Source organism: Myotis yumanensis, unplaced genomic scaffold (assembly GCF_028538775.1).
Source record: "Myotis yumanensis isolate MYYU_CA2020_CCGP unplaced genomic scaffold, mMyoYum1.0.hap1 SCAF_1, whole genome shotgun sequence".
In the NCBI taxonomy this organism is placed as follows: domain Eukaryota; kingdom Metazoa; phylum Chordata; class Mammalia; order Chiroptera; family Vespertilionidae; genus Myotis; species Myotis yumanensis.
The window spans coordinates 150496224-150521460 of NW_027223752.1; the positions used below are offsets into that span (position 1 = coordinate 150496224).

Genomic DNA, 25237 nt, shown 5'->3' on the forward strand with positions numbered 1-25237 from the left:
AACTGAGCGGTCTTTAGCTAGGTCAGAGCCTCGGTATTTCTGAAAGTGTTGTGGCTCCTAACATTCTAACTGATTCAGGCTTAAAGAAATGTAGAAAAAAATCCTTGATCCTTCCGAGGGTATAAGTTAGTTGTTTTTCCAATACAGATACTGAATTCTTTTCCAGTCAGGGTACAAACAAGAATCAACCAATGGATGCATAAATAAGTAGAACAACAAATCAATTTTTCTCAATCTAAAAATTAATAAATTTAAAAAATATATTTTAAATAATATATTTTAAATAAAATTTTAAATAAAATTCTTAATTTTATTTTTTAAGAAAAGCATTTAGATCAGCAGTTCTCAACCTGTGGGTCGCGACCATCGGAAAGCACATATAGCATATCAGATATTTACATTACGATTCATAACAGTAGCAAAAGTATAGTTATGAAGTAACAATGAAAATAATTTTATGGTTGGGGGTCACCACAACATGAGGAACTGTATTAAAGGGTCACGGCATTAGGAAGGTTGAGAACCACTGATTTAGGTTATGTTTGCATAGTTTGAAATAGTTTATGCTGAAATGTTTCTTTTGCAGGTGCAATAGTGCTTCGCGTTGCAAAATCATGGTTTAGAATCGGATCATTAGAAATTTTGACTCATTATGGTGAACTGGATTTACTAAGGTTAGAAAATGACATTTTTTAAGTGGTAGAAGACAATTGAAAAATGCTTATTTATGTGTTGGGAAGTTAACTTGTGTGTGTGGGCCGGGGGCAGTGCGGGGGAGAGAAAAGCAAGCAAGAATTTATTGACTGCAGCAAAAATATACTTAGGACAATGAAAGAAGGAAGGGCACAGGAGAAGCAACAGGAGAGCCTAGGTTGGGGTGCTTTAGCTCACGGGGAAGTCAGAGAAAAGGGGGCCTTGGAGACAGGTTCAGGGGGTTAGCCCAGATGGAGCTGCTGCTGTCCATTGCTCCCCTGATTGCAAGTCTCATGGGGTCCCTTAGAGGTTAGGGGGTACTTGCCTTTGAGGAAAGGAGAGGGGGAAGGGAATGGCATGGGCATGCTCCCTGGAGGGAGAGCACCAAGTTAAATATTTTTGGTTTTCAATAAATAAATATACTTATTTTATTTATTTATTTATTTAATCCTCATTGGAGGATATGTTTTTATTGATTTTAAAGGTGGGGGGGACAGAGAGAGAGAGAGAGGAGAGAGAGAGAGAGAGAAACATTCATTGGTTGCCTGAGAGAGAGAGAGAGAGAGAGAGAGAGACATCAGTTGGCTGCCTTCAGTGTGCTCCCCGACTGGGGATCAAACCTGAAACCCAGGTATGTGGCCTGACCGGGAATTGAACCAGTAGCCCTTTGGTGCATGGGACAGTACTCAACCAACTGAGCCTCTCTGGCGGGGCTGTTCTGTTATTTTTATACTTCGTATATATTTCCATTATTGCATGCATTGTGCTGTAATGTCATTATTTTTTATATGTTATCCTCTAATCAACTATATGCTTTTTGAGGGCTGGGTCTGAGTCTTATCCTTCTTCTTCCTATCACTTGCACAGGGCTTGTAGATATTCCATGGATGTTTATTGAGTTAATCTGAATTTGTAACATAATAAGATGGAATCTAATATGATGTTAGAAACATAGTTTCAATTTTGATTAATATTGAGGAAATATTTCTCTATTGCTGTTTTGGGGGTACAGTCTTATTTTAATTTTTAAAAATTTTAAGTGTGAGCCCTAGCTGGTTTGGCTCAGTGGGTAGAGTGTCGGCCTGCAGACCAAAGGCTCCCAGGTTCCATTCCAGTGAAGAGCATGTACCTTGGTTACAGGCTCCTCCCTGGCCTGGGCCCTGGTCAGGGCTCATGCAGGAGGCTACCAATCAATGTGTTTCTCTCAAATCGATGTTTCTCTCTGTCTTTCTCTCTCTCTTCTATTCTCCTTAAAAATCAATGGAAAAATATCCTCAGGTGAGGATTAACAAAAAAATTTAAAATAAAATTTTAAGTGTGGAATCTAATGAATTAATGAATTGCAAGGGTGGATTTAGGTGATTGGATATTCAATACTGTATTCTGAGGAACACTGATGCTATCTCCTTTTAATTTCCAGGACATTATTAGATTTCATCATACAGGAACATTTCCCCTCAGTAGATATCAAAGAACCTAATAGATATGTGGTAAGTTTTAATTTATTTTTTTAAATATATTTTTTATTGATTTCAGAGAAGAAGGAAGAGGAAAAGAGAGATAGAAGCATCAATGAGGAGAGAATCATTGATCGGCTATCTCCTGCACACCCCCCACTGGGGATCAAGGCCACAACCTAGGCATGTGCCCTGACCAGGAATCAAACCGTGACCTCTTGGTTCATCGGTCAATGCTCAACCCCTGAGCAGCACAGTCTGGGCTGTGGTACGTTTTTAAAGAGAAAGAGCAATACTTTTGCTTTCTCTCATTGGCCTGCCAACATTAGTGGTTACACCTTAGGACTGAAAAAAATTCAGTTAGGCAAGGAAATATAGAGCATTATGAACATTTTAGAGGAACATAAGATGAACCACTTCATAAACAAGGCATAGATAAGAAAGTTGTTCCCTTTGAAAGTTATCTAGAAGAAGAAGAAAAGGATACAACCAAAGTTCGTGCCCTTGATCAGAATCAAACCCAGGACCCTTTGGTCCGCAGGCTGATGCTCTATCCACAGAGCCAAACTGGCTAGGGCTGTATACATTATTTTTTGAGAAGCATTTATAAGTTGATCACATATATTCTTTTCTCACCCATTATATTTCTAAAATAGTAGTTCTAAAGTAAATACAATAGGAAAATGTGATTTTCTATTTTTGTGAAAAAATTTTTATTCTTTTAAGAGTCACAGAGAAGAGAATCCATTATTTTTCTTGGTGACTCATTTTAAAGTTTATTAGTTCACTTCACTTACATTTAACTCCCTTGTGCTGAATTCTGATGCTTTTTCCTTTTTTTGTTAATCCTCACCCAAGGATATTTTTCCTGTTGATCACTAGAGAGAGTGGGGAAGAGAGGAAGGGGAAAAGACAGGGGGGGGGGGGGGAACAATCAATGTAAAAGACATCCATCGGTTGCCTCCTACACCATGGCTGGGGATTGAACCTGCAACCCAAGTACATGCACTTGACTGGGAATTGAACCTGAGACCCTCTGGTGTATGAGCCAGGCTCTAACCACTTAGAAACACCAGCCAGGGCACTTTTTCCTTTTTTTTTCTTGGACATGGAGAAAGCCTGGTCATCATGCTGTTTATGAGCCTTTTATATATTATTTCTAATTGAATAATTTTATATTCTTCCATCTATAATTTCTATTTATTTAGTCATCTGTTGGCTAGCCTTTATAAAATCTGAAATTTTCTTTAGGAATTTTTTTCCATTGTGGTATCTGAGACGGCACAACTGATTGCTCTGTGGATGTCTGTTGGTTTTGCTCATGGTAAGTTATCTATTAATGTTTCACTCTCTGATGAAAAAGTATAATGAATCTGTAGAGGCAGAAGACTTCTTTTTTATGTATTTCAAAATATTCCTGCTGATGGACTTTTTAACATTTATAACATACTAGAGGCCCAGTGCACAAAATTAATGCATGGGGGGTGTGGGGGGCTCCCCTCAGCCTGGCCTGTGCCCTCTCGCAATCCGGGACCCCTCGGGGGATATCAGGCCTAAACCGGCAGTCAGACATGCCTCTTGCAATCCGGAACACTGCATGCACTAGTGACCAGACTTTTCATACAAGTGAAAGGAATCTTGCTGTTGTATAGGCAGCTACATTTTTTTGCCCTGATTATAAAAAGTAGTACATAACATAATCCTATTGAGGCAGTAATACCATTTTCCTCCATCTTATGGGTGGAAAAACTGAAGCAGAGAGAAGTTAGGTAATTGGCTTTGTCACACAGTTACAAGTGTCAGAATCAGGGCTGACCACAAAATGCGCAAGCCAGAGTCCATGCATGTCATCGCTGCATCATCCTCTTTTTTCAGTGTTAAAATAGCCTTGCCAGGTTTTAATTTTTAAATTTTAAGAGACTGTTCCCAATATATAGGGTATGGTCCCTAGGCTTGGTCGGCGATCAGGGCCATCTGTGGGGTGACTGGCAGGCAGGGTGTGGGGGAGGCATTGAGTGTCTGACCCCTGGTGATCAGTGCACATCATAGTGACCGGTTGTTCTGCTGTTCGGTCAATTTGCATACTAGGGTTTTATTATATAGGATGAGTTTGTTTTTAACAACAGAGAAACAATTTTCTCATGTTTAAAGTGGTTTTGAATTAAATAGTGTACATAAAATAGAATAAGAATGACCTTATGAGTATATATTTAGATTTCCTTAAAGGTATTTTTTAAAGTCTTAATTATAAAGTACTAGAGGCCCAGTGCATGAATTTGTGCACCAGTGGGGTCCCTTGGCCTGGCCTGCCTGCAGGATCGGGCCGAAACCTGCTCTCCGACATCCCCCAAAGGGTCCCAGATTGTGAGAGGGCGCAGGCCAGGCCAAGGGACCCCACCGGTGCATGATCAGGCCCAGGGAGGTATGCGGGAAGTTGGCTAGCTGGGGAGGGACCTCAAGAGGGCTCCAGGGCATGTCTGGCCTGTCTCGTTCAGACCTGATCGGCCGGACCCCAGTAGCAAGCTAACCTACCAGTCAGAATGTCTGCTGCCTGGTGGTCAGTGCATGTCATAGCGAGCGGTTGAGCAGTCTTAGCATATCATTAGCATATTATGCTTTGATTGGTTGAATGGATGACTGGATGACCGGATATTTAACATGTTAGGTCTTTATTATATAGGATTACCTGCTTATGGTAAAGAATTTAAAATATAGGTCATTTTAAGTTCCATTCTCTAGGATAATCATTAACAATTTCATATCAAGTTTTCTAGACTATGCTGATGATATTCATATGTCTCCTACAAAAACAGCAAGGTAGCATTGCAAGGAATATCTGCCTGAACTATGAATAACTGAAAAGCAAGTTCTGTATATACTAAGGTCTCTAGATAAATACCAAAGGAGGACTCCACATTGCAGAACTTCTTGAAGTTGGCTTGCAAAATTTCTTGAAACTGGCTTTAATTTTCTCCCACGCTCTGTACCTCTCTTAGGGCTGGATGGGAAACAGGGCAGGTGTTTCAGAGTTTTTGCTATTATGAACTGTGTTGCAGTGACCACCATGAAACTACATATTTGTATTCTCAAAGATGAGTTTTTAAAAAAATTTTAATACATTTTTGTTGATTTCAGAGAGGAAGGGAGAGGGACAAAGAGATAAAAACATCAATGATGAGAGGGAATCATTGGCTGCCCCTCACTAGGGATCAAGCCCACAACCGAGTCATGTGCCCTGATCGGGATTGAATTGTGATCTCCTGGTTTGACGCTCAACGACTGAGTCTCTGAGTCCAGGCTCGAAGATTAGTTTTCTAAGTAAACCCCTAAAAGTGGAATTGCTGGGTTAGAGAGTCTGTACATTTAACATTTTGACAAACAGAACCATCTTCCTCTGAAAAAGGTTGAAACCCTCTCTATTGAATACTGTGCCACCATGCCCAAGAACCTATATTAGGCTGGTGTGTCCATGGCTTCCTCCGAACCCACACTCAGCCCCCGTTCATGAGCCCTGCACCTAAGTGGTCTTTCTCGCTCCACCTCCCACACTGCTTGTGGTCTGCAACTCAGTACTGTTAATGTGGGTAGGTATCCACATTTTCATCTTTTCCCCTTCTCACAGCCTTTGAAAATTTATTCCTTTACTAGTCTCAGTTCCATTCCAAATAACACATATTTTAAACAACTGCTAGAAATTGAGAATAAATAAGAGGAAGTTTTATTTCTTGGGACTAAAGTATTGAAAATCTTTGAGGACAGAGGAGTATAAAACAAAAGGCTACATTTATTTTTAAAATATAGTTGTAATATAGAACTATTTGTCTTCTTTAATTAAACTTTTCAATTGATAATTAAATTTTGCTTCATTTCTAAAAAAAAAAATGCATTTCCATGACCTTTTCCATTCTGGAAAATTTTATACAGTTAAAAAATGCTTTGTTATTTTATCATGTTTTTGGAAATTTTTGTTGTTTTAGGTGTTTGTAATACTGATAACTTCAGTTTGTTATCCATTACAATTGACTATGGTCCATTTGGTTTTATGGAAGCCTATAATCCAGGTATGTATGATTTGTATGTATATATAGATACCTTATTTCACAAGTTTATTTTAGATAAACTGTTATAGCTAATACAATGATGGGGTAGTAAAAGAATTGAGATCATTTGTAGAATGGTAGTTTTGTGTTGTACTCAATCTTCTAGGTGCTATAGGGATACAAAAATGAATTCTTTGTAACTTCTGCCCTTAAAGAATTACACGTTAGTGAAGATGACCTGAAGGACAGTAGGGAATATGTTGTCAGACAGACGTGAGTTTGGTTTCGGGCATCTGACCCTTAAAGGCTCTGTGCCCTTGCACAAGTTAACTTAACCTCTCACTTACTAACCTATAAAATGGAGGTAACACTAATATAATACTTGACAGTGGAAGGATGAGAGAGGGCTTTGTGGACAACATACTACCTGAGTTGGAGTTTGAAGTCTGTATTTGATGACCTGGAAATTCTTGTAGGTTAGAAATGTATTCATCTATTAGGCACATATTCACATTATAAAATATTTTCATGTGTATGGACGTTAAATATTTATATTACTTTTGAGTTAAATGTTTAATGTTAGAAAAAGTTTTACCTAATAAATAGAAATTTATTAAGTTTAAATATAAATTAAAAAATGGAGGAAACAGCTCTTTGTTGTAATTATCCTTACTATATACAGATAGTATTTTTGTGTTAAACAGATTTTGTGCCAAACACATCTGATGATGAAAGAAGATATAAAATAGGAAATCAGGCCAATATTGGGATGTTTAATTTGAATAAGTTGTTACAAGCTCTAAACCCATTACTGGATCCAGGGCAAAAGCAGCTGTGAGTAAATCCTAAACCTACTAATTAAATCTGTGTGAAAATATATTTGTAAAATGATCATTTTTTATTTTTATTGACTTCAGAAAAGAAGGGAGGGGGGAGAGAGATAGAAACATCAATGATGAGAGAGAATCATTGTGTGGCTGCCTCCTGCATGCCCCCTACTGGGGAAAAAATGATCATTTTTGAAAAACAAGAAAGTGACATTTTGAAAACCAGCTTATTATTTAGTCTTTAATAATGACAGCATTTCAAACTCTATATTTTTCTCTAGTTCAGTTTTGGCTTTTCTCCATAGTTACCAGGATAAGTTGTTTTCATATTTATTGCTTTTTAGATATGAAATTTTAATTTATTTCTTCTTTGATCTAAGAGTTACTTATCACTGTTTCTTAATTTCTAAGTAGTTGGACTTAATATGTCCATATTTTTGTGATCAAAGAATGTGTTTGGTAAAATCTGCCATTCAAAATGTGTTAAGGATTCTTTATGGCATAGCCTTGCTTTACCTTAAGAGTGAGGGCCTAAAAAAAAAAAGAGTGAGGGCCTGAAGCAGCCACCGGGTCCCAGATTATGTTAGGATTTTGTTGATCTACCATTGGACATTGCATTTCTTGAGGGGCAGGGACCACATTTTATTCATTTCTGTGTCTCCAATGTATTTGCCAGAAGATAATACATATTTTGTTTTACACTCTCCTCTCTACCTCCAATCAAAAATTTACAGCACAAGATCCCAAGTGGAAGACAAGGCATATAGTTATTTTATTAATCCCAGGTAGCAAAAAATTACTACAATAAAGATTTTTAAAAGTTTATATCCATACATGATTTTCTTAATTAATTAACTAATTAATTAATTAATAACTATATTGGTAATACAGTCACATAATTAAAAATCAAAGTGATATAAAATGATATTCATTAAGCAGCCTTTATCCCACCCTAGTCTCTATTAATTTTATTTCTCTTTAGTTCTACAGAGTTCATTCAGTCATTCAACAAATATTTATTGAGGTGCTCAGTATGTGCCAGACACTGTTGTAAGTGCTAAGGGGATAGCAATGAATAAAACAGACAACAATTGTGCCCTGATAGTGCTTACTTTTGGTGGGAGAGACAGTCAATAAACAGTGTAAATAAGTTATATAGCATGTTAGAAGGAGTTAAATGCTATAGAGAAAAATAAAGCATTAGGTAGAGAGTATAGGGAGGGAAAGAAAGTTTGCAGTTTTAAAGGATGGTCAGCAAAGAACTTGAGTAAAGGCTCAAAGGAGTAACAGGAGCAAACTATGCAGGTATCTACAGGCTAGGGAGTAGCCTGTGAAAGGCCCTGAGGTGGGAGTGTGTGTGTGGGGGGGTGAGATTGGGGGGGATGGTGTTTAAGGAACAGCAAGATGATTGCAGTAGAATGAGCAAGGGGAAGAGCTGTAGATGAGATCAGGAAGGTAAATCAAGCAGAGCTTCAGAATGTGTTGAGTTTTTGTGTAACTGAAAATGCATTTGAGAATGTTAAGACATAGAAACTATTTGTTTAAAGATGGGCTTAAGGTTAAAAACTCTAATTTATATATATATATTGATTTCAGAGAGGAAGGGAGGAGAGAGAGATAGAAACATCAATGATGAGAATTATTGATTGGCTGCCTCCTATACACCCACTACTGGGGATCGAGCCTGCAACCCAGGCATGTGCCCTTGGCCGGAATCGAACCTGGGACCCATCGGTCCGCAGTCTGATGCTCTATCCACTGAGCCAAGCCGGCTAGGGCATCTAATTTTTATATTTTTATGAAAGATTTCACTATATGTTCATACTTTCAGACAAGTAAAACATTGTGTTGGGTGAGTTACTGCTAATGAGTTATTTTTGGTCTAAGATGATTTAAAAAATATACCAAACACACACATTTATATCAACATTTATCCTGTAATATAATTATATAAAGTAGTATTTCAGGAATGATATGGTATGATTTGTACTGTATCCAAATCTTTCAGACAATAAATTTGTATTGATAATTTTCTCTGTGATCTATAATAATAAAAGTGTAATTAGACTGACAGCCAAACCTTCTGGACATCATTCCTGATGAAGCCGTAGTGGCGGGGGCTAAGGCAGAGGCAGTTAGGGGTGATCAAGCAGGCAGGCAAGCAGTTAGGGGCGATCGGGCAGGCAGGCAAGCAGTTACGGGCATCAGGCAGGCAGGCAGAGGTGGTTAGGGGTGATCAGGCAGGCAAGCAGAATGGTTAGGGGTGATAAGACAGGCAGACAAGCAGTTAGGGGCATCAGGCAGGCAGGAAGAGTGGTTAGGGGCAATCAGGCAGACAGACGAGTGGTTAGGGGTCATCAGGCAGGCAGATGAGTACTTAGGGGCGATCAGGCAGGCAGAATGGTTAGGGGTGATCAGGCAAGCAGGCAGGCGAGCAGTTAGGAGCCGAGGTCCCAGATTGCGAGAGGATGCAGGCTGAGCTGAGGGCCCCCCCACCCTCCTCTAATATGATATATAATTAAATCACTAAACAAGAAATCAGCACATAATCTAATGTTATTTAATACTTGAGAAGGTTCGCTTTGTTCTTGTAAAATGTAATTCAGGAATGCTAATTTTAGCCCTGGCTGCTTTGGCTCAGTGGATAGAGCCTCGGCCTGTCGACTATAAGGGTCCTGGGTTTGATTCCAGTCAAGGGCACATCCCCAATGGGGGGCATGCAGGAGGCAGCCAATCAGTGATTCTCTCTCATCATTGATGTTTCAATCTCTCTCTCCCTCTCCTTTCCTCTCTGAAATCAATAGAAAACATATTTTAAAAAAGGTTTAACTGTTCTTTTTTTCTTCCTATAGTGCCGCTCAGATTCTTGAGGGGTATCCTGATCTCTATTACACAAGGTTTGTCCTTTTTGAATGCAGATGTTAAAGCATCCTGGTTGGTTTGAGGACAAGTCTTAAAATAGTGAGAATTTTAATAACATATTAAATTGACATTTCTTCTTTTAGATTTAGAGAATTGTTCAAAGCCAAATTGGGACTACTTGGAGAAAGGAAGGGTGATGATGATTTAATTGCATTTCTCTTACATGTGAGTTTATCATTTAATCCCTTTTTCTGATTAACATTTGAATTATTAATTAGCATCTTCTCAAAGAACTGAGATTGATAAATATACTTATTTTCATTAGCTCATGGAAAACACAGAAGCTGATTTTACAATGACATTTCGGCAGCTCAGTGAGATTACTCAAAGCCAGTTACAGGAGCTCAACATTCCTCAGGTATTCATTAGTGACATTTGGCTTTTTTAACTGGGTTATTGAGGTATAATTTATATTCCATAAAATTTCACTCACCTTAAGTATACAATTCAGTGATTTTTAACTAATTTACACATTTGTGAAGTTATCACAATGCAATTTTGGAACAATTCCAACACACCTGGGTCCTTTGTGCCCTTTTGCACTCAGTCTCTGCTTCTACGCCCAGCTCCCAGCAACTACTGATTGATTTTCTATGTCTCAGGGTTTTCATTTTCTAGACATTTCCTATAAATGGAATCATGCAATATGTGGTCTTTTGCATCTGGCTTCTTCACTTTGCATATTTTGAGGCTCATTCATGTTGTAACCTGTATCAGTAGTTCTTGCCTCTTTATTTCGTTGTATAGACATACCACATTTTACTGATCCATTAGGGTCATTTCCATCTTTGGATATTGTGAATAAACACTGTTCTGAACATTTGTGTACAAGTTTTTGTGTGAACACATGTTTCATTTCCCTCATGTATATTCTAGGAGTGGAATTGCTGGATGGTTCAGTAAATTTGTTTAAATTTTAAATTTTAAACTGTTTCCAAAGTGGCTGCACTTAATTCACTTTTAAAAATATATGTTGCCGCCCTAGCCGGTTTGGGTCAATAAATAGAGCTTTGGCCGGCGGACTGAAGGGTCCTTGGTTTGATTCCAGTCAAGGGCATGTACTTGGTTGGGGCACATGTGGGAGGCAACCAATTGATGTGTCTCTCCACTCTCTAAAAAAAAAAAAAAAACAATGGAAAAATATCAAGTGAGGATTAACAAAAGCGTATATGTTGCCTTTTCATTTCAATTATAATATATTGAATATATTGTTTATGGAATAATATGGGTATTGCCAGAAGATTTCTATTTACTATATATTTTTAGAAACATAGATCTATTTTTAAGGTCTCAGTCGTATATATTGCAGTTATTGTTTTTATCATTGTTGAGATTAAAACCTAGTCTTATTTTTTTCAATTTTAATTTCTTCATCATCTTTCATGACATTCTCTATAATGTTATCTTTTTATAATTCAGAAGATATTGAGCCTCATTTATGCACTCATGCAACACGTACTTATTGAGAACTCCCTGTTGTTGACAGTTTATTCTGGGATAGACATTATAGTAAATGTTTTACAAAATAATAAAAATTTATTAATAATATAGTGACAGTAATAGCTAACATTTGAGTCCTTATTATGTTTTAGACACTATTCTAACCATTTTATATATAAAATCTGTGACATAACATTTAAGGTAATACCATTGTGATATCTATTTTACTGATAAAGAAATGGAGGCATAGAGAGATTAGGTAACTAGCGCCAGGTCACACAGCTAGTGAAAGGCTGGCTGGATTCAAACACAGGCAGCTTTCCCCAGAGTTCATGCTCCTAGTAATTCCCAAGCTCTTTCTCATTTAAAAAAAGGATGGGCCAGCTCTTTCCTCAGTCCTTGATCCAGGCAGTCACCAAAGGAAAGGTATCTTGGGCTAAGTCATAAGGCTTGGAATTAGAGTCCTGTGGAGTTTGTGGAGTTTCCACAGTCGTTTTCATGCGTATGTTTAGGGGGAAGTGTTCTGTGGTGACTGGAGAGAGCTGGCCCTGGCAGCAGATTAGGTGCTTCAAATCCGGGGTTCCCTTTTGACAGGCTGTGTGAGCTTGTACACATTACTGTTTCTCTAACCCTCACTTGTTTCATCTGTAAGATAGAATTAGTAATAATGCCTACCTCATTGGTGCTCAATAATGTTGTCTAGCAGTAGAGATTTCAGACTTCTGTTTTTTCAGCGTGATCTCCACATGGAGTTTAAAGGGAAGGGTGCCATGATCGAAACTATACTACCAGAGGCTTCATTCAGCTCTTACCACTTATTTACAACTATTTTCAAACAAAAATAGCCGTCAGTGTCGGAAATGAGAGTTAAACTAGTGTTCTTTGAAAAAGAAGCATAGTACGTGTTATTGTAAAGATAGGTATGGACCATAGTAATTATAAGAAAAAATATTTTTCTCATGGGCATGGACAGCCTTAAATTACATTTCAGGGAATGATTTCAATTAAAAAATGTCTACCTATTCAGTGGGAAATATAGAAAAATGTTAACCAATAAGAATCTTTGATATAATTGAAAAAATTATTAATGATGAATCTATCAGAACTAATTATCATTTAATGTGTAGAAAACTGAGACAAAGTAATGTTAAAGTGACTTCTTCAAGTCTTTGACAGATATCAATAGTTAAATTACTAAGAGTTGGGAAAATTTAATTGTGAAGAGCTCATTACACTTTTAATCATTTAAATAGTTAATTTCTGTCTTTTGAATATGAAACCTTCTCAACCCCCTGACTTTTAGGTAGAGCTAATTGCTCATTCTTTTGTGTTCCCTTATCCTTTATATATATCCACTAGAGGCCCGGTGCACAAAATTTATGCACAGGAAGGGGGGGGTGTCCCTCAGCCCAGCCTGCACCCTCTCTAATCCGGGATCCCTCTTGAAATCCAGGACCGCTGGCTTGTAACTGCTCGCCTGCCTGCCGGCCTGATCGCCCTAACTGCTCTCCCCTGCCGGCCTGATTTCCCTAACTGCTCTCCTCTGCCGGTCTGAATGCCCTAACTGCTCTCCCCTGTTGGCCCCTAACTGCCTCTGCCTTGGCCCCGCCACCATGGCTTTGTGTGGAAGGATGTCTGATCTAATTAGCATATTACCCTTTCATTAGTATAGATAGAGGCCTGGTGCATGGGTGGGGGCCGGCTGGTCTGCCCTGAAGGGGGTCCAGGATCAGGGTGGGGTCCCCTTGGGGGTTGGGGCTGGCCTGGGCGAGGGGCCTGGGGCAGTTTTCAGGCCGGCCATGCCCCCATCAGGGTGGGAGTCCCCACTGGGGGCAGTGCCGACCTGAGCGAGGGGCTGGGACCGTTTGCAGGCCGGCCATGCTCCCATCGGGCTGGGGGGTTCTTTGTTGGGGGTGGGGCCAGCCTGAGCAAGGGGCTGAAGGTCGTTTGCAGGCCATCTATGCCTCCATCGGGGTAGGGGTTCCTGCTGGGATGGGGCCGGCCTGGGTGAGGGGCCTGGGGTGGTTTGCAGGCCAGCCAAGCCCCCGGCTTTGTCCGGAAGGTCTCCCGGTCTAATTAGCATATTACTCTTTTATTAGTATAGGTACTAGAGGCCCGGTGAACAAAATTTGTGCACGGGTAGGGTTCCTAGGCCTGGCTGATGATCAGGGCTGATTGGGGCCTTTCGGTTGCTGGCCGGGGCCTCCCTTCCCTGGCTGCTGGCTGTCAGCCAGGGCCTTCCTTAGTTCCGCACCGCCTCCTGGTGGTCATTGCACATCATAGTAAGCGATCAGTCTCCTGGTCGAACTCGCGGGGACAATTTGCATATTAAGCTTTTATATGTATAGATTTCTATAGCACTCATCCTATATAATAAAGAGGTAATATGCAAATTGACCATCACTCCAACACACAGGATAGCCGCCCCCATGTGGTCAGAGATGGCCGCCCCATGTGGACGCAAGATGGCCGGCAGGGGAGGGCAGTTGTGGGTGATCAGGCCAGCAGGGGAGGGTAGTTGTGGGTGATCAAGCCTGCAGGGGAGGGCAATTGGGGGGGACCCAGGCCTGCAGGGGAGGGCAGTTAGGGGCAATCGGGCCAGCAGGGGAGCAGTTAGGCTTTGATCAGGCTGGCAGGGGAGTGGTTAGGGGGTGATCAGGCTGGCAGGCAGAAGCGGTTAGGGACAGACAGGCAGGCAGGCAAGCAGTTGGGAGCCAGCAGTCCTGGATTGTGAGAGGGATGTCCCAGATTGGAGAGGGTGCAGACTGGGCTGAGGGACACCCCCCCCCCCCCATGCACGAATTTCATGCACCAGGCCTCTAGTATATACTTATAAATATGTATATTTCTAAAATGGAATTGAATATTTCTTTACACACTTTCCTTAAATACAGGGACCATGTCTTTTGTTTTTGTTAATCTTTGCCAGAGGATATTTTTTCCATTGCTTTTTAGAGAGTGGAAGGGAGGGAGAGAAGGAATGGAGAGAAAGAGAGAGAGAGAGAAGAGAGAGACACAGAGACAGAGAAAGACCTCAATGTGAGAGACACATTGACTGGTTGCCTCCCGCAACCACCTCAACCAAGGGCAGGGAGCAAACCTGCAACCCAGGTGCATGCCCTTGACCAAGAACAAACCTTTGTTTCGCGGGCTGATGCTCTAATCACTGAGCTACACTGGCCAGGGTGGGACATGTCTTATTAATTTTTATATCCTTCCCACCTAATAAAATTCCTAACAATAGTTGATGTTGTATAAGTATTTGTTAAATGAATTAATAGATGACTAAATAAAATGCAGTTGCAGATTCAGTTATTGAAAGTAATTTTAAGGGAGTTCCATATTTAAAGGAAAACTTGGTAATACAAGTATTCATGTGTATATAATCTCTACCGGTAAGAACTTTGTATATTTTTCATTTCTCTTAAACCATGCCATTACATGGATGTCTATGAAATATTATTCCTTTTTAGTACTACTTCTACTTGAAATAGTATACTTGAAAAAATATGGATAGTATGAGAATGTAATTAAAAGAAACACAGTTAAAATAAACTGAACAAACATTAATAGATTAAGCAGTCTATTACTATATTTTCATTTAGCAATTTTGGGCACTGAAGATGATTTCAAAACATGAACTCTTTCCTGCCTGGGTGTCCCAGTACCTTTTGAGACTGAAGAGGTAAGTTAATCTAATTTACAAAAAAGCATGTGACCTATTACTTTAGCATAGTCAATCCATCGGATCCCTCCCTTTCCGTTTTTTACCATTTCCTTTTTACTTCTGGGTACTTTGCACTGGTTGAGGCGTCTGTAATAGCACTTCACCCATGGGGAGCGCACTTATCTGTTCACCTCAGCTCTCTAATACACAGCTCCCCAGGCTTCCCAAGCCCTGTAGCAGGAGAGCTCCTTGGGCTTTTATCCAGTGTTTACTTATTGGTACATCTTGTACACTTGTAAGAAGTTATTTGTTTTGTAACTCAAATGAATTAGAAGCAACAAACAGGAAAGAGTAAAAGAGTATAGGTAGAGGCAACTGAAGGAAAACCACAGGACACACAGGAGCAAATAGCCCGTCACAGTTTAATGGCCACTGAGAGCTGTTTATAAAGATTACCCTGAGTAATCAAGAAAAAGGTAAAATATTTTCAGAAAACTGTTTAAGGTAAGAAAAAGTTTCAGTCAATTTTTACACAAAAATATTTTTAACTTGTAAAAGTAAAAGGTTTGATATTATCTAAAATAACTAAACAAGGTAGTATTTTACATATTTAATCAACTCAGTATTTTCTGTATTCCTTTTAGATACTGATTCAATGTGATTAAATTTTTTTTTTCGATGTTTGTCTTATGAAATAATTCCTACCCTTTTGGGAAAAAAGATATAGTTTGGGAAGATGGTAGATAATTTTGTCTTTTGTTTTATTTATTTTTAGTAACATGAATGATTCGGATATTGAAAGAAGAAAAAGAATGATGAGTAAGTAATCATTTTGATGTTTTAAAAACTTTAAATAATCACATAAAAGCAACATTTTAAAAACCAGAAGTAATTACGTGAGGGAACTGAGTTTGTTTTTTTTAAAACTAGAAGAATTCTAGATGAGTAAATTTTAGTTGAGTTGAAGTATCATATATGAACTTTCTAATTCTAGTGGGTGATTTTGAAAAAAAAAATATTTTTGCTGATTTTTTACAGAGAGGAAGGGAAAGGGATAGAGAGTTAGAAACATCGATGAGAGAGAAACATTGATCAGCTGCCTCCTGCACACCCCCTACTGGGGATCAAGCCTGCAACTCAGGTATGTGCCCTGACTGGGAATCGAACCTGGGACTTTTCAGTCCATGGCCCGACGCTCTGTTCACTGAGCCAAACCGGTCAGGGCTCTAGTGTATAATTTTTAACTCAGAGGATGAAAGCTCTGTTTTTAGTAAGTGTGCATACTGGTCTTAAAGTAATATAGTCTTAAAAGATGGTGGAGAGATAGGAAAATGGCTTGAGTTATGGTGGAAAGAACATGAGTTTTGGAATCTGGCAGATAAATCACATCTTGCCACTTAAAAAAAATCTTTATTGTTGAGAGTATTACAGATATCCCCCTTTTGTCTCCCCATTGCCCCCCTCTACCAGGTTCCCACCCTGCCCTAGGCCTTCACCACCCTATTGTCTGTGTCTCTAGGTAATGCATTTATGCATATAAATTCTTTGGTTAATCTCTTTCCAACCCCCTCCCCCTCTTCCCTCTGAAATTCTTCAGTCTGTTCTTTCCATGCCTCTGGTTCTGTTTTATTCATTAGTTTATTTTGTTCCTTAGATTCCTTATTTGATTGTTTGATTTTTAGATTCAGTTTTTGATAGATACGCATTTATTGTCATTATATTGTTCATATTTTTTATCTTTTTCTTCTTCACTGCTTTTCTCTTGCTGCTTTTAAGATTCTCTCTTTGTTTAACTTTGGCATTTTAATTATGATGTGTCTTGGTGTGGGCCTCCTTGGGTTCTTCTTGTTTGGGACTCCCTGTGTTTCCTAGACTTGTAAGTCTATTTCTTTCACTACATAGGGGAAGTTTTCTGTCATTATTTATTCAAATAGATTTTCAATATCTTGCTCTCTCTCTTCTCCTCTTGGCACCCCATAATGCAAATAATGGTATGCTTAAAGCTGTCCCAGAGGCTCCTTACACTATCTTTGTACTTTGGGATTCTGCATGTTTTATCCTCCCATCCCCCATGACATGGGCTTTATTTGGGGACTGTTGGGGGAAGAGAGAGAGGAGCTGGGACTGGTGGATATGGGGAAAGGGGGCTTTCAACTTGCTTTTTACTTTAGTGCAGGTTGCCTGGAGGCTGGGATGAGTGAGAATGCTGTAGAGGTGAGAGAGGAGGAAAAGGGAAGGTCATGGAATGGACACATTCTTAGGGAAAAAAGCCAGGCCAGGACATTGGGACCATGGGTGGGGAGGGAAGGCACTCTTCATATACTGAGACTCAACCAAGGTCACTGCTCGATGCCAACTTCCCCAGGCCCTCTGCCCCATGCCGGCTCCTGACCCAAATGCCTGCCCTGGGAGCTTCCTCAATTTCCTGTGGAGAGGAGGAGGATGAAGATGTGGGGAATGGTGGAACCTCTGCCTCTGGGTCCCTTTCCTAGGAGAATTGCTCCTAGGCAAGTTCTATTTATAGCTGCAATTCCCAATGTATTTTAACAGTATTTTGTTGGCGGGTTTCTAACAAATGACAAATATGTCAAACTTTTAACTGGATGACTCCACTCTCCCTCTGCCTAGGCTGAGTGCTTCCACAATTTTTATTGCATGTAGTTTTCTTTTTGTTTAAAGATGGCCTATCTATATTTTGTGTACAGGGGTTTTTATTTTAAAGTAGTTGTCTAAGAACTCTTTAAAATTTGAAAAATGCCGACTTGTAAAAAGAATAAAAAAGATCCCTGTATTCCCAAAGATAATTACTATTTACTTTAAAAAAATTTATATAGCCCTAGCTGGTTTGGCTCAGTGGATAGAATGCCTGCCTGCAGACTGAAGGGTCTCAAGTTTGATTCTGGTCAAGGGCACATGCCTCATTGCAGGCTCGATCCACAGTAGGGGGCATGCAGTAGGCAGCTGATCAATGATTCTCTCTCATCATTGATGTTTCTATCTCTCCCTCTCCCTTCCTCTCTGAAATCAATAAAAATATATTTAAAAAATACATATATGTTTTTTTATGGATAAATTAACTCCATAGAAAATTTCTCTTTTATTCTACTCTACTAGAATGGTAATTTCTGCAGGCCTCTAGAACTTCCCTTATATCACCCAGTTGATGAATTATTTTGGAAAGGACTCATCTCAAATAAAGACAGTTTCTGGAATTTTTCTGCATGTACCATTGTTATAATGCATTTTAATATTTTAAAATGCATGGTTATTATAAAAAAAATCAATGTATAAAGAATTTTGCCTGCCGGTAACCCTTTCTGTATGCTCTTGGCAGCATCAGCACTAAGCAGTCCTCCTGAGTCAGACCTTAATTCTGTGATTGAAGATGTTAAAAGCAGCAACTTTCCCCCTCTCCATGTAGAATAAAGGGCCTAATTCAGGTGAACTCACTACTTTCTCCATGCTTTATGAAATGCTTAGCAAACTGAACATAGTGAAGTAGGCAACTTAATGCTGAAACACTGGAAAGAAAACATGTTGCTCATAATGCTCAGAAAGTCTTTTCTGTACCATTAGGTAAAAAATATTGCACATCGACACGAATAAAAGACAAAGATGCTAATTGATTGTACCTTCACTATGCTTATCAGCCAATCAGAAGAGTATGCAAATTAACCCAACAAAGATGGCCATTAAATTTGCATACTGCAGGCAGATTCCGCTGCACCGCCCGCCCCAGTGCAGGATCCGGGCCTGCCATGTGTGGCCCGGGGGAGACGGGGCAGGCACCTCGGGATCAGGCGTGCCATCTGCCACCAGGGGAGCGGGCCTAAGCCAGCAGGTGGTTATCTCCCGAGGGGTCCCAGACTGAGAGAGGGCACAGGTTGGTCTGAGAGACCCCCCCTCCGCCAGTACACAAATTTTTGTGCACCGGGCTTCTAGTCCTATATAATAAAAGGGTAATATGCAAATCGACCGAAAGGCAGAATGACCGGTCGCTATGACATGTACTGACCACCAGGGGGCAGATGCTCAACACAGGAGCTGCCCCCAGCCCCCAGGCCCTGATCCCGATTGCCTGATCGGGGCCTGCCGACCAACCTCTCAGTCCCTTCCCCCGGCCGGGCAGGCTCTGATAGTTTGATGGGGAATGGGGAGCCAGGGGTGGGTGGTGGTGGACGTGGGCAGCACCAGGCCAAGGCCCCCGCCCCGCCAGTCACCCCACAAACAGAGGGCAACCGGTGGCAGGGGATGGGGCCAGCAAGTGGGCAGGAACGGCCAACCTCCTGGCTTTCCCCCCTGGCCAGCAGGCTCTGATTGCCCGATGGTGAACAGGGAACCTGGGGTGGGTGGCGACAAACATGGGTGGTGCTAGGCCAAGGCCCCCGCCCCACCGATCACCCCACATATGGCGTCTGGTGGCGGGGGACGGGGCCACCAAGCAGGTGGGAACGGCCAACCTCTTGGTTCCTTCCCCTAGCCGGCAGGCTCCAATTGCCCGATGATGAATGGGAAACTAGGGGTGGGTGGTGGCAGGGGGCAGGGCTGGCTGCCAGCAACTGGGGAAGATGGCCCTGATTGCAGGCCAGGCCTAGGGACCGTACCTGTGCACGAATTTCATGCACTGGGCCTCTAGTTATTTATAAACAGCCAAAATTGACTAATGCTGGTAATTTTTCTCATTAGAGTCTTCCAGCAAAGTTATTGAATATTATCTAATTTCAGCTGTAATTTCATACAATCTGTGTTGACCTAGTAATTTATGGTTCCAATAAGTGCTTTCCCCTTTTGTTTAAGCTATTAATCCTAGATACGTGCTGAAGAACTGGATGGCAGAGTCTGCAGTGCAAAAAGCAGAAAGGAATGATTTTTCAGAGGTAAGGTGGTTGACTTTTCTGCATATATTTTTATTAATTTTAACTATGTCACATTTAAATTTTTTATTGTTGACAATATTACAGATATCTCCCATTCCTCTGCCCCCCACACCCCTTTAATCTCCCTCTGCCCAGGCCCTGCCTACCACCCAGGTCTTCATCACCCTATTGTTTGTGTCCATGAGCTATGCATATAAGTATGTAAGTTCTTTGGTTTATCTCTCTTCATTGCCCCACCCCCACATGGAGGTATGTCAGTCTGTTCCATGCCTACATGCTTCGAGTTTTATTTTGTTGGTCAATTAGTTATATTCATTAGATTCCACAAATAAGTGAGATCATGTGATATTTGTTATTCTCAGATTAGCTATTTCACCTAGCATAATAGTCTCCAGGTTCATCCATGCTTTTGCAAGAGGCAAGAGATCCATCTTTTCATTGTGGGCCAGCAAGTGGGCAGGAACGGCCAACCTCTTGGTTTTTCGCCCTGGCGGGCAGGCTCTGATTGCCCGATGGCGAACAGGGAACCTGGGGTGGGTGGCGACAAACACGGGTGGTGCTAGGCCAAGGCCCCCGACCGCCGGTCACCCCACACATGGCATCTGGTGGCGGGGGACGGGGCCAGCAAGCAGGTGGTAATGGCCAATATTTTATTGTGTAAATGCCCCACAGCTTTTTTATCCACTCATCTACTGATGGGCACTTGGGCTGTTTTCAAATATTAGCTACTAGTGGCCTGGTGCACAAAATTTGTGCACTTGGGAGGGGGGTCCCTCAGCCCAGCCTTTGCCCTCTTGCAGTCTGGGAGCCCTCAGGGGATGTCCGACTGATGGCTTAGGCCCACTCCCCACGGGCTGTCAGTTGGACATCCTAAGTGCTGCCATGGAGGCGGGAGAGGCTCAGAGCTTCTGGCTGAGCGGCATTCCCCCAATGGGAGTGCTTTGACCACCAGGGAGCAGCTCCTGCATTGAGTATCTGCCCCCTGGTGGCCAGTGTGCATCATAGTGACCAGTTGTTCTGCTCTTCAATTAATTTGCATATTAGCCTTTTATTATATAGGATCTTTTATTTCTAGAAGTTCCACTTTGCTCTTTTCTTTTTTTAAATTTTATATATATTTTATTTATTTCAGAGAGAAAGGGAGAGGGAAAGAGAGATAGAAGCATCAATGATGAGAGAGAACCATTGATTGGCTGCCTCCTGAATGCCCCCCACTAGGGATCAAGCCAGCAACCCAGGCATATGCCTTTGACTGGAATTGAACCTGGGACCCTTCAGTCCATGGGCCAACACTCTATCCACTGAGCCAAACCAGCTAGGGCACACTTTGCTCTTTTCTATATCTTCTATTTATCTCCTTATTATGTTCATGCTTTTCTTTAAGTTCCTCAACATATTTATAATAGCTGTCTAAAATTCTTGTCTGCTTTAGATCATTATTTTTTTTTAGTCTATTTATATTTCCTGATTTTGATTCCCACTTTCCTGCTTCTTCCCAGTAATTGCTAAGTGTCTAAATTTTTTGTTCTTCTTTTAAAGAGCAGCTTTACTTGGAAGACAGTTAAATTGCCTGCAGCTTAGCTTTCAAGACTTGAATTTAAGCTCTGTTGGTATGGACTTTTGGTAGCCTTTAATCTAGGGCTATTTAGCTTTAATATCGTGGGGTGACCAGGCCAGCAGGGGGATTAGTAAGAGCTGACCAAACGACCGAACAGCAGGCTGCATGGGGTGACCAGGCCTGCTGGGGGGCAGTTGGGGATGACCAGGTTGGCATGGGGGGCAGTAAGGGGCGACCAGGCTGGTGGGGGGGGGGGGCAGTTAGGGGTGACCAGGCCGGTGGGAGGTGCAGTTGGGAGCGATCAGGCCAGTGGGGGGGCAGTTAGGGGTGACTAGGCCAGCAGGGGGCAGGGCCATTGGGAGTGACTAGGTGAGCGGGGTGGGGGGAAGTTAGGGGCAATCAGGCAGTAAGGCAGGTGAGCAGTTAGGAGCCAGTGGTCCTGGATTGTGAGAGGGATGTCCGACTGCCGGTTTAGGCCTGATTCCCAGGGATCAAGCCTAAACCGGCAGTCAGACATCCTCCAAGGGGTCCTGGATTGGAGAGGGTGCAGCAGGCTGGGCTGAGGGGACCTCCCCCCGTGCACGAATTTTGTGCACCAGGTCTCTAGTTGTAAATAATGCTGCAATGAACATAGGGGTGCAATATTCTTTCAAATTAGTATTTCTGTTTTCTTCATATATATTCGCAGAGTGGAATCAGTGGGTCATAATACAGTTCCATTTTGAATTTTTTGAGGAAACTCCACACTGCTTTCTCCAGTGTCTGTACCAATTTTCATTCCCAGCAATGGTACACAAGGGTTCCCTTTTCTCTACCTTCGTGCAGCACTTTGATGATAGCAAAGATTTGAAGAAGCCCAAGTGTCTATCAATAGATGAGTGGATAAAAAATAGCTGTGGTACATTTACACAATGGAATATTACTCGGCTGTAAAAACGAAGGAAATGTTACCCTTTGCAACAGCATGGATGGACCTGGAGAGTATTATGCCAAGTGAAACAAGCCAGTCAGAGAAAGATAAGTACCATATTATTTCACTTGTATGTAGAATCTAATGAACTAAATAAACAAAATAGAAACAAACTCATAGATATAGAGAACAGACTAACAGCTGTCAGAGGGAAGGGAGTAGGGTGCTGGGTGATAAGGGTGAAGGGATTAAGCAAAAAACAAACAAACAACTCATAGACGCAGACAAAGTATGGTGATCACCAGAGGGAAAGGGGGTTGGGGGAGGTAGAAAAAGGTAAAGGGGGGATAAAAGGTGATGGAAGAAGAATTGACTTTGAGTGACAATGACACAATACAATATACAGATGATAAGTTATAGAATTGTACATTTGAAACATAATTTTGTGAACCAGTGTCACCCCAATAAATTCAATAAAAATAAAAAAATAAAAAATCAATATCTCTTGTCAGGACCATAGGTGTAGTTTCCAGTGTCCCCACAGGAGACCTGCCTTGAGAGTCACCACACTAAAGAAAGCCCTAGGGATTCTATGGGGGATTTACAGTTCTCCCAAGCCAGAAGCTATTTCTCAGTCAAAAGCAATGTTGTATGGTGATACAGTTGACGTACCACCTCACCTCATCAGGTTGCCAGGGAACAGACCTAGAATGTTAACTAAAGTTTACATTCTCATGCAGGAAAGGAAAAAAAAAGTTTATTTTTTATAAACCTTTTACATGAAATCCTTTACATATACAACTTGTGTTTACCTTCTTGCTTCAAACATTTCTTGAGAATCCACTCTATGTGAGGTGCTGTGGAGAAGTATAAAAATTGATTCAAGGAGCTTTCAAACTAGTAGGTGAGATCAGATAGATTTAAGACTGACTTTAATAAAAGAATGTGTATAGAAAGTACCTGGGGAGAGTTGAAGAAGGGCTGTAACATTGATGACGATGCAGTCTTTCTATTTAAAATATTGGTAGGATAGTAGTATACTCTATTTGATCTCTTGGCTTTACTTTCTTATTATAATCATCCACTGTTTTCTATCAGAACTATGCATCTTCTTAATGCAAGAAAGTGATAAAACCACTGGAAAAATAGTTTAAATTGAGATATAGTTAACATATAATGCTATATTAGCTTCAGGTGTACAACATAATGATTCTATATTTGTACATATTGCAAAATGGTCACCACAATAAGTCTAGTTAATATCAATCACAATACGTGGTTACAAAAATCTTTCTTTTTCCTTGGGATGAAGACTTTTAAAATTTACTCTCAGCAGCTTTCAAATATGCAATATAGTATTAAATATAGCCACCATACTGTACATTACATCTCCATGATTTAATTATTTTATAACTGGATGAAAATATATATTTCCCCTAGAATTATTGTTTAAAGAAGTGTGTTCTTTGATGCCTCAGTTTATAACCATGGGGCAAAATTGTAATATTTGTTACTTAAAATTTCTATTTTTCCACAGAAAATTTCTTAGTACTTGGGGCAAAATGAGGAAGCAGTCTAAGTAGGAATCAGGCCCTTGATTTGTAATGATTGAAAATTGTTGACATTGTTTTATTTTTTCAATATTCCAGAAAATTATAATCCTCTAACTGCTGTGAATTTTAATATTCAGGATATATATGTAGTCTTTATGACACTGTACATATTCACTCTCCTGTTTTAACATAAAACTAGTACTTAAGGAACTTTCTGTGGAACAATAGAAATTTTAAGTAACAACTATAATTGAAGTTTTAATAAAATGTAAAATGTTTAGACATTTTCAAACAAATTTAAAATGTCCCTTGTTAGAAATTTAGAAAACTAATAAGGATCCTAATTGAGAAAATCTATATTTATCTATTTAAATTGTTTACCAGGTCTATCTTCTGCAGCAAGTTCTTCAGCATCCTTTTCAGAAGCATTCTGCAGCTGAGAAAGCAGGCTACTCCTCACCTACTCCTGCTTGGGCTAGAGATCTCAGAGTTAGCTGCTCATCTTGATTTGGAAAAAAGAAATTAAAGAATACTTCTGTCATTGAACTTAACATAGAATAATTAATTTGATAAATTCTTATCTACATTTTGATGAAAATCCTGAATTTCATAATGATTATATATAAAAATATTCTTAACTAGATAAACTGGACCTAATTTTTGTAACATCTTTGTGATCATTCCCCCTCTCCCCCAAAGCTGCTTTATTATATACTTGAGTTACAGGAAGTTACATCAATCTGGGAGGGCCTTTGACATCATGAGATCCATCCCCTTAACACTGGGCGGGAGAGTCAAACTGGGTGGCGTCCAGTCTTTGACTGGCCCCGCCTCCAGGGCGGGGCTTTTGCCCTCACACTGAATCCAGCTGATGTAAATTAAGCCAAGTGTATTCTACTGGCCCTTAACTCCTCCCCCTTTTAAAAAATATTTTTGCAGCTAAAATCAAAAGCAAAACCTTACATCAAGAACAAGGCTTTGACTAAAAACTAATAACAAATTGATATCAATGCAAACACAATAATAATAGAGAAATCAAACTACAGCTACGTCAATATTCTTGCTACTGATTGAAAAGTCTCTTTTGCTGCTGGTGTATATTTACTCAGAGTCCTTAGAGTTGATTGTGCAATGTCTTATAGAAGACTGGCAGCTAACCAATGTCAGCATGGCCAGAAACATGGTTGAGATAGTAAATTCTGCCTTCTGTCGGCTTTAGTAGTTAACTTCATCTGCATCACTGTCATCAGGGCAACTCTCAGTCCCTTGAACGATGGGGCAAGCAGCTTCTCT

General features: G+C 40.5%; 1 protein-coding gene across 4 annotated transcripts in view; it reads left to right on the forward strand.

The window, feature by feature from the left end:
* LOC139022044 (protein adenylyltransferase SelO-like) overlaps window positions 1-24598 on the forward strand; it is a 46088-nt gene extending 21490 nt beyond the window's left edge. For 2 of the 4 annotated variants that reach the window (XM_070433052.1, XM_070433078.1), the window contains 13 exons: window positions 587-674; window positions 2114-2183; window positions 3402-3474; window positions 6128-6211; window positions 6895-7024; window positions 9870-9914; window positions 10023-10104; window positions 10205-10297; window positions 14985-15064; window positions 15822-15865; window positions 19844-19923; window positions 20059-20124; window positions 24329-24598. In XM_070433052.1, coding sequence (XP_070289153.1) covers window positions 587-674; window positions 2114-2183; window positions 3402-3474; window positions 6128-6211; window positions 6895-7024; window positions 9870-9914; window positions 10023-10104; window positions 10205-10297; window positions 14985-15064; window positions 15822-15865; window positions 19844-19923; window positions 20059-20124; window positions 24329-24451 — 1058 coding nt within the window. In that variant the 3' untranslated portion in view covers window positions 24452-24598. The other 2 variants (XM_070433060.1, XM_070433070.1) reach the window with 2 other exon arrangements.
* The last annotated feature ends 639 nt before the right edge of the window (window positions 24599-25237 follow it).